The sequence below is a fragment of the Ahaetulla prasina genome, chromosome 7 (assembly GCF_028640845.1).
Source record: "Ahaetulla prasina isolate Xishuangbanna chromosome 7, ASM2864084v1, whole genome shotgun sequence".
Taxonomy (NCBI): Eukaryota; Metazoa; Chordata; class Lepidosauria; order Squamata; family Colubridae; genus Ahaetulla; species Ahaetulla prasina.
Genome location: NC_080545.1, coordinates 3453636 through 3466135, shown reverse-complemented (window position 1 = coordinate 3466135; position 12500 = coordinate 3453636). Strand labels below are relative to the sequence as shown.

General features: G+C 47.1%; 1 protein-coding gene across 5 annotated transcripts in view; it reads left to right on the top strand.

Moving 5' to 3' along the window:
- The window catches only part of ITPR2 (inositol 1,4,5-trisphosphate receptor type 2), a 134030-nt gene that overhangs the window by 55524 nt on the left and 66006 nt on the right, over window positions 1–12500 (top strand). For all 5 annotated transcript variants that reach the window (XM_058189724.1, XM_058189723.1, XM_058189721.1 and 2 more), the window contains 7 exons: window positions 1–37; window positions 939–1139; window positions 2288–2539; window positions 5632–5757; window positions 6722–6850; window positions 9443–9563; window positions 12444–12500. The exon at window positions 1–37 is cut by the window's left edge and continues 86 nt beyond it; the exon at window positions 12444–12500 is cut by the window's right edge and continues 134 nt beyond it. In XM_058189724.1, coding sequence (XP_058045707.1) covers window positions 1–37; window positions 939–1139; window positions 2288–2539; window positions 5632–5757; window positions 6722–6850; window positions 9443–9563; window positions 12444–12500 — 923 coding nt within the window. The remainder of the gene's footprint in view (window positions 38–938; window positions 1140–2287; window positions 2540–5631; window positions 5758–6721; window positions 6851–9442; window positions 9564–12443) is intronic.

Sequence of the window (12500 nt, the reverse complement as noted above, 5' to 3'; positions counted from 1 at the left end):
TCTCCATAAACACCTCAACCTCTTCTTAACCCCTGGGGTCAGTATTTCATTCATAGATGAGTTTCTCACTGGAAGGGACGGTATTTGTATCCGAAAAGACTGCATGATTCTGTACCTGAAGATTCAAGGCTGTGAGGAGGCCTTGGTGCTCTCTGAGCTCGGTGATTTTCTGGCAGACGTTTCATTACCAAACTAGGTAACATCATCAGTGCTAGAAGGGAGAAGGAGGAGGAAGAAAAGGAGGAGTAGGAGGAAGGAGGACTGTCGGGGTCTTTGGTGCTCTTTGAGCTTGGTGGTTTTCTTGCAGGTGTTTCATTACCCAACTAAGTAACATCATCAGTGCTAGAAGGGAGTAGGGTTTGTGGAGAGGAGGAGGAGGTGGAGGAAGAGGAGGAGGAAAAGGAGGAGGAGGAGGAGGATGCCTGTGGGGGGAAAGTGATCAAGGAGAGATTCAACCTGGAAATAAGGAGAATTTTTCTGTCAGTGAGAACAATCAACCCGTGAAACAGAAGTTGCCTTCGGAAGTTGTGGGAGCTTCATCCCTGGAGGCTTTCAAGAAGATATTTGTCAGAAATTTGTCAGAAATGATGTAGGGTCTCCTGCTTAGGCCCTGAGGGGTTGGACTAGATCAGTGGTCACCAACCAGTGGTCCATGGACCACTGGTGGTCGGTGAGAAAATGTTGGTGGTCCACAGAAAAATTATTTGCAATTTTTATATTGCACTAAATACTACTTATCTTTAAAAAAATCATATTAGTGGTCCTTGGGATTTAAAATAATGAATTTAGGGGTCCCTGTGGTCCGAAAGGCTGGTGACCCCTGGTCTAGATGACCTACAATGTCCTTTCCAACTCTGTTAAAACGGTAATCTATTATGTGTAAATACCACTGATATTATCGTACGTTTTTTTCTTCTTCTTCCCCGTGTTTAAATTAGCTTCTTGAGGCCGAAACCATGAGGCACATATTCACCAACAATTACCATCTGTGCAACGAAATTAGCGAGCGGGCGGTACAGCATTTCGTCCACTGCATCGAGACGCACGGCCGCCATGTTGAATATCTGCGTTTTTTGCACACCATTGTCAAAGCTGATGGCAAATACGTCAAGAAATGTCAGGACATGGTTATGACAGAGGTAAGTTAAGGCAGCCGCCTCCGATCTTTTGGGCACAAGGGACCGGACAACCAAGAAGACAGGTTGTCTGAAATAGTATAGGGCAGTGATGGCTAATCTTTTATGCCACCGCATGCCGGCCTGCGTGCCAGAAATGGCACACAAAACTGTTGTGTCTCGTCCAATCTCACCTCAGCCGGGGTCTTCTTATCTGCTTCCGAACACGGAGGAATGTCCTAGTATGCCTCCCGGCCCCAGCCCTGGCTCCATGCCCAGACAGGCTGAAGAGGAAGAAATACCTCCAGCCCCCAGCTCTGGCTCCATGCCCAGGCAAACGGAGCAACTAGACCCCTCCCCCTCCTCCACAGCATGTGAGCCTGAGGGAGGTCAGTTGCCAACAGCTGCAGACTGGAGTGACCCTCGCGTCAGAAGACTTGATAGGCGGAGGCAACAGAAGGAAGGGAGGGGCAGGCCTGGATAAGTGCTGAGTCATGGAGCCACACCCCATGGCCTATATAAAGGACCTGCTTTCTGGCATTCTCTGAGTCAGGCAAAGTCTAAACATATCTTGCTGAAGTCACTTTCTGGTCTCCTGCCTGCCCTGAGGACTTTGCTAGGACTTTGGCAGAGCTGCAGAGGCACGCCTGATTCGGATTTCCCTGACCCGGCCGTCAGCGGAGGAGTGGGACACGACAGAAACCATCCCACCTGGACCATGCGGTCTTGGTGTCAGTTGCGCGCGGGGGAGCGCTGAAACCCAGAAAAGCAGTGTTCCATCACATATGTGTGAGCCAGCACCCAAACATCCGTTTTCCGGCATGGATGCGCACCCAACAAACAGCCAGCCACTGTGCATGCGCGTGACGTAAACGTCACACGCCAAAGTTTGGGTGCCGATTCGCGCATGCTCTTCTGGGTTTTGGCGAACTTCCATGCGTGAGGGCCAGCTGACCGGTGCATGTGTGTGCACAGGAACGCGGACGAGGACCCAGCGAGGCCGCGTATCCCTCGCGGGATGGTTCTGTGTGTCGCTTCCGGCACGCGTTCCATAGGTTCGCCAACATGGGTATAGGGTCTCCTGCTTGTGTAGGGGGTTGGGCTAGAAGACCTCTAAAGTCCCTTCCAACCCTGTTGTTGTGGATGAGCAATAATCCCAGGTCTCATTTCAGCTGATCAACGGAGGAGAAGATGTCTTGGTGTTCTACAACGACAGAGCGTCTTTCCCGACCCTCCTTCACATGATGTGCTCTGAGCGAGACCGAGTAGACGAGAGCGGGCCTTTGGTGTATCACATCACTCTGGTGGAACTGCTGGCAGCCTGCACCGAGGGCAAAAATGTCTACACCGAGATCAAATGTAATTCTCTCCTCCCCTTGGATGACATCGTGCGAGTGGTGACGCATGACGACTGCATCCCTGAAGTAGGTTGAAAATTGTTGTATGTTCTTACCGTAAGGTGGGCTTTAATCTTGCACATTGCTGAGTTTTACCTACACCAGCCTTTAGACTACAACAAAAAAATGAATAAGAATATGAATGAAATGTATTGAATATAAGTCGCTTCAGCTTGGCTGTTGGGCTGAGCTCTGAGCTCAGCAATTTGGTTGCAAACGTTTCATCACCATTCGAGGAAACGCCGTCCGTGCGCTTCGTGTTGTGCTCGTCTGTCCAAACGCTGGCTTTTATTTTTATTTTATTTATTTATTTTATTAAATTTTTATACCGCCCTTCTCCCGAAGGACTCAGGGCGGTGTACAGCCAGAAATAAAATACAAGATTATATACAGTTAAAACGAATTAAAATGTAGCAAAATTACAAAAACGGCTGATAGTTAAAATTAAATTTAAAAATTTAAAATATTAATAAAACCCCAATTTAAAATCAAACTATTTATGCCAGGCCCGCCTGAATAAATAGATATGTTTTTAGCTCACGATGGAAGGTCCGAAGATCAGGCACTTGACGTAGGCCAGGGGGGAGTTCATTCCAGAGCGTCGATGCTCCCACAGAGAAGGCCCTACTCCTGGGGGCCGCCAGCCGACATTGTTTGGCGGACGGCACCCTGAGGAGACCCTCTCTGTGAGAGCGTACGGGTAGGTGGGAGGCATAGGGTAATTTGCATCACGTAAAAAGGTTTAAATACCTTTTTACGTGATGCAAATTAGTGTGGAACAAACAACATCCACACTAATTTGTATCACATAAGAAGGTATTTAAAGCCCAGGGTTCGGACAGACGAGGCACAACTCAAAACGCACTGACGACGTCTCCTCGAATGGTGACGAAACGTTTGCAACCAAATTGCCAAGCTCGGAGCTGTTGAGCTCGAGAATATGAATTCTTGATAGCATGGTTGAATGGTTATACTAAAAATAGGTCTTCTGCTCTGTGTTACAGCAGTTACAGCAAAAGAGTTAAATCAAGAAAGTAATAATAGCAGCACTTTATAAGAGCACTTTAGCGGAACCATGGGAAGAAGGCCTTAGTTTGATAGCCGCTGAAATATCACCAGATAACTTATAGGCTATCAAACTTTCTCAATTACAAGGATCTTGGGGAAAATCCATTCAGCATAAAGCCTGTATAGAGAACAAATTAAAGGACATAGTAGCTTAAGTCCCTAACCTTCTAAATTAACAATTTTGGTCTTCCCACTTATCAATAGCAATAGTCCTTAGACTTATATACCGCTTCACAGTGCTTTACAGCCCTCTCTAAGCGGTTTACAGAGTCAGCCTCTTGCCCCCACAACAATCTGGGTCCTCGTCTTACCGACCTCGGAAGGACGGAAGGCTGAGTCAATTTTAAGCTGGTCAGGATCGAACTGCTGGCAGTGGAATGCAGAGTTAGCTTGCAATACTGCATTCTCGCCACCAAGACTCTTAATGAAGCCATTAATTAAAGCAATGAAACAGATCTCCCCTAAAAAAAGTGGTACGATGGTTTGGGAACCGGGGTAGGAAAAATCACAAAGAAACCATGGTTTGCCATTTAAATGAAGATGGTATGTCAGTGGTTCTCAACCTATTCTTCACCATGGAGCCCCTTTAAATACCTTTTGTGGTCGCAGACCCCCAAGACTTAACACAAGATTTAAATCACTCTGCTAAACAAATAATTCCCTCAACATTGTCAGACTATTTACTGAATCTGCACTACTATTAATCTTCTCATAGTTCCCATCACCAATCTCTTTCCACTTATGACTGTATGATTGTAACTTTGTTACTGGCAATCCTTATGATTTATATTGCTATATTGACCATCAATTGTGTTGTAAATGTTGTACCTTGATGAAGGTATCTTTTCTTTTATGTACACTGAGAGCATATGCACCAAGACAAATTCCTTGTGTGTCCAATCACACTTGGCCAATAAAAATTCTATTCTATTCTATTCTAACGTTTCTTCAAGCCTTTGCAGACCCCTTGTGACATTATCGCAGCCCCCTTGGGGGGCCACAGGCCATAGATTGAGAACCACTGGGCTATGTCATTCTTGGTCCTTACTAACTGCACCCATCTTTAATAATCCAGTTGTTATTACTTTTTTTTAAATTTTTATTTCATTTTGTTACAACAGCATACACAAGCATCACCATAAGAAAATCAACACATTATAAAAGAAAAAAATATATATAAGCAAAAGTATGCAACAACCATGTTAATTTGATATAACGAAAGGGAGCAATAGGACAGGAACGGTAGGCACATTTGTGCTCTTATGCACGCCCCTTATTGTCCTCTAAGGAATGGGGTGAGGTCAATAGTGGACAGTTTTTGGTTGAAGATTTTGGACAGGAAGTGTTGCCTTAGATCAGAGGTCTTCAAAGTTGGCCGCTTTAAGACTTGTGGACTTCAACTCCCAGAATTCTCCAGCCAGCATAGCTGGCTGGAGAATTCTGGGAGTTGAAGTCCACAAGTCTTAAAGCGGCCAACGTTGAAGACCTCTGCCGTAGAGCTTCAATTCAAGGCGCTCTTGAATTCCAAGAAGGGAAATTTCAAAATTCAACCAGAAGTTTATCCATGATGGATCCGTTTCTGGTTCTCGGCTTGGCTAATTTTAACCTTGAAATGTCAGGTGGAATACAAGGAGTCCTCGTTTAGCAAACCGCCTTGTACAGCGACCGTTTGCACTTAAAACGGGGATGTCAAAGTACAGCCAGCCCTCGACTTACGGCAGTTCCATTTAGTGACCGTTCAAAGTTACAACGGCACTGGGAAAAAAGTGACTTAATGACCGTTTTTCACACTTAACGACCATTGCGGCATTCTGAGGATCACGTGATCCAAATTCACGTGATTCCAAATTGGCGACTGACTCATAGTTATGACGGTCGTAGCCTCCTGGGGCCATGTGATTAGATTAACGCAAAATATAATAATAGAAAACGAGTTTTGCAGCTGAAAGACAAGGCTTCGTGGAATGGTTGCGATATATCTAGCGGTAGGAAAATCTACTGCCCTGCTCCTGTTTTTCTTTGTATCCGTGACAATTTCTTTCAACGTCCAGATCAAGATTGCGTATGTCAACTTTGTCAATCACTGCTACGTGGATACCGAAGTGGAAATGAAGGAAATATACACCAGTAACCATATCTGGAAGCTGTTTGAGAATTTTCTGGTGGACATGGCAAGGGTAAGCCTTGAGATGTCTTTCAGAGGTTTTATTGAACGATCTTTTTAAAATATTGAAACTTACTTTGGTTTCTGGCTAAATACAGAGGGAATTTCTCTTGGAATTGAAGTCCCCGCATGTTAAAGCTGTGGAGGTTGGAAAACACTAGAATTAAGTCATGAAAGTAATTTTCAAACCAAGAGTTGGACTTGATTTTAAAATAGATGGATGGATGGATAAAGGGATAGATAGAGAGAGAGAGAGAGAGAGAGAGAGAGAGAGAGAGAGAGAGAGAGAGAGATGATAGATGATAGATAGATAGATAGATAGATAGATAGATAGATAGATAGATAGATAGATAGATAGATAGATAGATAGATGATGGAGATGATGGATGGATGGATAGATAGATAAATAGATAGATAGATAGATAGATGATTGAGATGATGGATGGATGGATAGATTGAAAGAAAGAAAGAAAGAAAGAAAGAAAGAAAGAAAGAAAGAAAAAGAGATGATAGAGAGTTGAGTCACCCGGTGGCCTAGAGGTGAAGACACTCGCCTCCCGCTCGGAAGGTTGAGAGTTCAATCCTAGGTAGTGGCAGATGTTTGATTATCAGGGTGTAAAAGAGAAAATATTTGCTGTGAACTCCACATAGGCATTGGGAAGGACATCCAGCCGGTAAATACCCAGCTCCATCCAGTCATCCTGACTCTACCTTGAATTAAAGGATTACAGGGTCATAAAAGGGAAGAAGTTTTTATTATTATTATTATTATTATTATTATTATTATTAAGAGCAAGGAAATGATTATTTTCACTGACCAGATTATCCAGGTTCAATGTTTGCTTTGCTTCAAAAGTTTTCACGCTATTCAGAAAAGCTACAGGTGCTTTTTGGGCATTTAAGGATGGCAATGGCAGCTCCTTTGATGTCTGTCTGTCTGCCTGTGTTATATCACGTCTGTCTTTTTCCACTGATAGGTTTGTAACACCAGTACAGATAGAAAACATGCCGATTTATCTCTTGAAAAATATGTCACCGAACCAGTAATGAGTATCGTGAGTGGCTTTTTCAGTTCTCCATTTTCAGACAACAGCACGAGCCTCCAGGTAAGACGTTGGCGACAAGTATCCGCTGGAGACAATTAGCCGTGATTCCACATTATACTATATGCATTTGTGCCAAGTCACGTTTATTTAACACTTTGCTAAGACTTTCGTCAGGAAAATAATTTTCCTATATGAAGAAATAACTCAAAGGCCAGAGTTCCCCAACATTTCTGGCTGGGGGGGGGAGAGAAGGGGATGATTCGCACAAGCAGCCGGAAATGGAGCATGTGCACATGAACTCACCCGCTGCTCGTGGCAGTGAGGATATACTATGCGGGTGCTTGCAGGCCGTTTCCACGGTCTAGTTGAAACCCCCCCAGGGCCCTCTAAGTGGGGCATGGCTTACAGGCTGGGGGACCCCTGATTTAGAGCCTTTCTGCATTTTGTGATGCTTGGAAGTTGAAGGGGCTAGATGAGGGGGAGGGGGCTTCAGCTACCAAGCACCAGGAAAATCGGGAGATCCAGACGGTTCAACTGGGTATAAGGATTCATTGCAAGTTTGAGCTCCCCATGAGAATCTGAACTATTAACAGCCAAGGGAAATTAGCGGGAGATAAGGAATTCACGGTGGGCTGGACTTAGATCTCTGGTCATAAGTCACTATTTTCAGTGCCATTCTAACTGTGAACGGTCAATAAGCAAACTGTTGTAAGTCGGGGATTACCTATGTATTCAGTAAAGAGAAGAATATTTGCAATTCATCTATAGCCGTGATGGCAAACACGCGTGACAGAGGGGGGAGCAGTGGTGGGTTCCTGCCGGTTTGCCCCCAGTTCAGGCGAACAGGTAGCAGTGGCAGCGGGAGGCTCTACCCATCCGCCCGGATGTTATCAAATATGATCTGCGCATGCGCAGAAGTGGTGCACGTGCGAGCTAAGTGAGCATGCGTGTGTGACTGAACCAGTACAGAGGTGGGTTTCAGCAGGTTCTGACCAATTCTGGAGAACCGGTAGCGGAAATTTTGAGTAGTTCGGAGAACTGGTAGTAAAAATTCTGACTGGCCCCGCACCCATCTATTCTCTGCCTCCCAAGTCCCAGCTGATCAGAAGGAAATGGAGATTTTACAGTAGCCTTCCCCTGGAGTGGAGTGGGAATGGAGATTTTGCAGTAACCTTCCCCTGGAGTGGGGTGGGAATGGAGATTTTACAGTATCCTTTTTTAAAAATTTATTTACATTTATATCCCGCCCTTCTCCGAAGACTCAGGGCGGCTTACACTATGTCAAGCAATAGTCTTCATCCATTTGTATATTATATACAAAGTCAGCTTATTGCCCCCAACAATCTGGGTCCTCATTTTACCTACCTTATAAAGGATGGAAGGCTGAGTCAACCTTAGACCTGGTGGGACTTGAACCTGCAGTAATTGCAAGCAGCTGTGTTAATAACAGACTGTCTTAGCAGTCTGAGCCACCAGAGGCCCCTTCCCCTGGAGTGGGGTGGGAATGGAGAGTTTACAGTATCCTTTTTTAAAAATTTATTTACATTTATATCCCGCCCTTCTCCGAAGACTCAGGGCGGCTTACACTATGTCAAGCAATAGTCTTCATCCATTTGTATATTATATACAAAGTCAACTTATTGCCCCCAACAATCTGGGTCCTCATTTTACCTACCTTATAAAGGATGGAAGGCTGAGTCAACCTTAGACCTGGTGGGACTTGAACCTGCAGTAATTGCAAGCAGCTGTGTTAATAACAGACTGTCTTAGCAGTCTGAGCCACCAGAGGCCCCTTCCCCTGGAGTGGGGTGGGAATGGAGAGTTTACAGTATCCTTCTCCTGGAGTTGGGTGGGAATGGAGATTTTGCAGTATCCTTCCCCTGGAGTGGGGAGGGAATGGAGATTTTGCAGTATCCTTCCCCTGGATGGGAATGGAGATTTTACAGTATCCTTCCCCTGGAGTAGGGAGGGAATGGAGATTTTGCAGTATCCTTCCCCTGGAGTTGGCTGGGAATGGAGATTTTGCAGTATCCTTCCCCTGGATGGGAATGGAGATTTTACAGTATCCTTCCCCTGGAGTAGGGAGGGAATGGAGATTTTGCAGTATCCTTCCCCTGGAGTTGGCTGGGAATGGAGATTTTGCAGTATCCTTCCCCTGCCACGCCCACCAAGCCATGCCACGGCCACCAAGCCCCGCCCACAGAACCGGTAGTAAAAAAATTTGAAACCCACCACTGAACCACTAGCAACAGGAAGTGAAACCCACCACCGGGTGGGATGCAGAACCCTGTCGGTGGGCATGCGCGCTGTCACCAGCTGGTTTTCGGTTTTCCGACACTCCACATGTGGACATTCTGGCTTGGGCGCTTGGTGCCAAAAAGGTTCGCCATCAGTGGTCTATATCGGGGGTCTCCAACCTTGGCAACTTTAAGCCAGGCGGACTTCAACTCCCAGAAGGCCCCAGCCAGCAAAGCTGGCTGGGGCATTCTGGGAGTTGAAGTCCGCCAGGCTTAAAGTTGCCAAGGTTGGAGACCCCTGGTCTATAGGGCGTGTTAAATAGATTACAACACACATGTTTGTGTTGCCTTTCCTAAAAAGGGCAGATGTTAGTTTCCGCGAATGAACTTGTGTTCGTTGTGTTGCTTCTTCCAGACACATCAACCGATCTTCATCCAGCTGCTACAGTCTGCCTTCAGGATTTACAACTGCACTTGGCCAAACCCCGCTCAGAAGTCTTCCGTGGAATCTTGCATCAAAACTTTGGCCGAAGTCGGTGGGTCATTTTCACGCTTCTTGTCAAATCCTCCCTTTCAGGAATCGCATGGAATGTTCATCGTTTGAATGAAATTAAAACTCAGTCTCGGGTAATGTTGCAACAAAATCCATTAAAAAAAAATAATTGAAAGATGGCTGTTGTGTCCCACTCCTCCGCTGACGGCCGGGTCAGGGAAATCCGAATCAGGCTTGCCTCTGCAGCTCTGCCCAAAGTCCTAGCAAAGTCCTCAGAGCAGGCAGGAGACCAGTAAGTGACTTCAGCAAGATAAGTTCGACTTTGCCTGACTCAGAGACTGCCAGAAAGCAGATCCTTTATATAGGCCATGGGGTGTGGCTCCATGACTCAGCACTCATTAAGGCCTGCCCCTCCCTTCCTTCTGTTGCCTCCGCCTATCCAGTCTTCTGATGCGAGGGTCACTCCAATCAGCTGTTGTTGGAAGTAAACTTTCCTCAGGCTCACATGCTGTGGAGGAGGGGGAGGGGTCTAGCTGCTCCGTTTGCCTGGGCATGGAGCCAGGGCTGGGGCCGGGGGGTGCCCCCTCCTCTGCAGCCTGCTTGGGCATGGAGCCAGGGCTGGGACCGGGAGGTGCCCCCTCCTCTGCAGCTTGTCTGGGCATGGAGCCAGGACTGGGGCCGGGAGGCATACATTCCTCCGTGTTCGGGAGCAGATAAGCAGACCCCGGCTGCGGTGAGAGTGGACAAGACACAACAATTGCAATCTTTGCAGGAAAAGCGCAAAATATACTCTGTATAGCATTTGTCATACAGGCACTACTTACGACGACAACAGAACCCAAAATTGCTAAGGGAGACGTTGGTTGAGTGAGTTTTGCCCCGTTTTATGACCTTTCTTGCCTCAGTCGTTAAGCAAATCCCTGCCATTGTTAACTTAGTAACATGGTTTTTAAGCGAATCTGGCTTCACCATTGACTGCTGGCCCCCCAGGACTGTTGTGTCTGCGCCCTCCGAGGCGGGCCCCCTGCCAGAAAGTGACTTGGAAAGTGAGGGGGAAGGGCTGTCAGGACTTACCTTGGGATTACCGGCTTCCCTGGTTCAGCTCCAGGAGCCAGAAACAGGCCAGGTGGAGGAGATAACGAGGCCTCCATCCCCTGACTCTTTCCCCCCCCAGGCCACGCCTCCAGACCCAGCTGATGGCAATCAGGCCTGGCTGGACCCTAGGTTTCATAGGCAGGAGAGGCGAGAACAACAGAAGCAGGGGTGGGGCAGGCCTAGGAAGTGCTGAGTCATGGAGCCACACCCCACAGGATATAAAGGCAGCCAGAGCTGCTGTGCCTCTTTGTAGCAGGCAAATCAACTGATTAACTAAGAGCTGAAGTTTGTTCTTGGGTGACTCATCGGTGTTGAGGGAGACACTTGGCAGACACTTGCTAGTTTGCTGCCAGAGTTGATAGTGCCAGCTAATTAAGCCATCGCTCGGACGGAGGAGAGGGGGACAGAACAAGGACACTGCAAACGTCATGAATACAAGCCAGTTGCCAAGGGTTTGAATTTTGAACATGTGTCCACGGAGCTGCAATGGTCATAAGTGTGAAACAACGGTCATAGGTCACTTTTTTCAGGGCTTTTGTAACTTTGAACGGTCGCAAAATGAACTGTTGTTGGGGACTACAAGGGGAGGAATAGCAATAGCACTAGCCCTTAGACTTATATACCGCTTCATAGTGCTTTACAGCCCTCTCTAAGAGGTTTACGGAGTCAGCATGTCGCCCCCCCCCCAACAATCTGGGTCCTCGTTTTACCTACCTTGGAAGGACGGAAGGCAGAGTCAACCTTGATTGAGCCAGTCAGGATCAAACTGCTGGCAGTCTGCAGAATTAGCCTGCAATACTGCATTGTAACACTGCACCACCAGGAAGGAGAATGAGAAAGGAAAGGAAAGGAAAGGAAAGGAAAGGAAAGGAAAGGAAAGGAAAGGAAAGGAAGGAAGGAAGGAAGGAAGGAAGGAAGGAAGGAAGGAAGGAAGGAAGGAAGGAAGGAATAGCACATATACCGCTTCACAGTGCCTTACAGCCTTCTCTAAGCAGTTTACAGAGTAAGCTTCTTGTCCCCAACAATCTGGGTCCTCATTTTACCCACCTCGGAAGGACGGAAGGCTGGGTCAACCTTGGGCCTGGTGAGATTCGATCTGCTGAACTGCAGCTAGCATTCAGCTGAAGAAGCCTGCAGTATCGCACTCTAACCACTGTGCCACTGTGGCTGGAAAGAAGAAAGGGAGGGAGGAGGAAAAGAGGGAGGGAGGGAGGGAGGAAGGGGAGGAGGAAGGGAAGAAAGAAGAAAGAGAGGAAGGAAGAAAAGAGGGAGAGAGGAAGGGAGGGAGGGAGGAGGAAAGGAAGGATAGGGAGGAGGAAGGGAAGAAAGAAGAAAGAGAGGAAGGAAGAAAAGAGGGAGGGAGGGAGGAAGGGGAGGAGGAAGGGAAGAAAGAAGAAAGAGAGGAAGGAGGAAAAGCGGGAGGGAAGAAAGAAGAGGGAGGAGGAAAGGAAGGAAGGGGAGGAGAAAGGGAAGAAAAGAAAGAGACGAAGGAAGAAAAGAGGGAGAGAGGAAGGGAGGGAGGGAGGAAGGGAGGAAAGAAGGTGAGGAGGAAGGGAAGAAAGAAGGGAGGGAGGAGGAAAAGAGGGAGGAAGGGAGGGAGGGAGGGAAGAAAGAGAGGAAGGAGGAAAAATGGGTGGGAAGGAAGAAGGGACGGAGGGAGGAGGAAAAGAAGGAAGGAAAGGACGAGAGAGTCAAAGTTCCATGATCGGTAACCTCTTATGTCCGACGCGTCTAAATCTATCTCTTGCTTTGATGTATTTCTTCTCTGCCTGCGCACGGTGGCATCCTGCGTGGTTGCTGATACCTTTTCAATGCTGTTTTTCCAAAGCAAAGAATCGTGGCATTGCCATCCCAGTGGACCTGGATAGCCAGGTGAACACCTTGT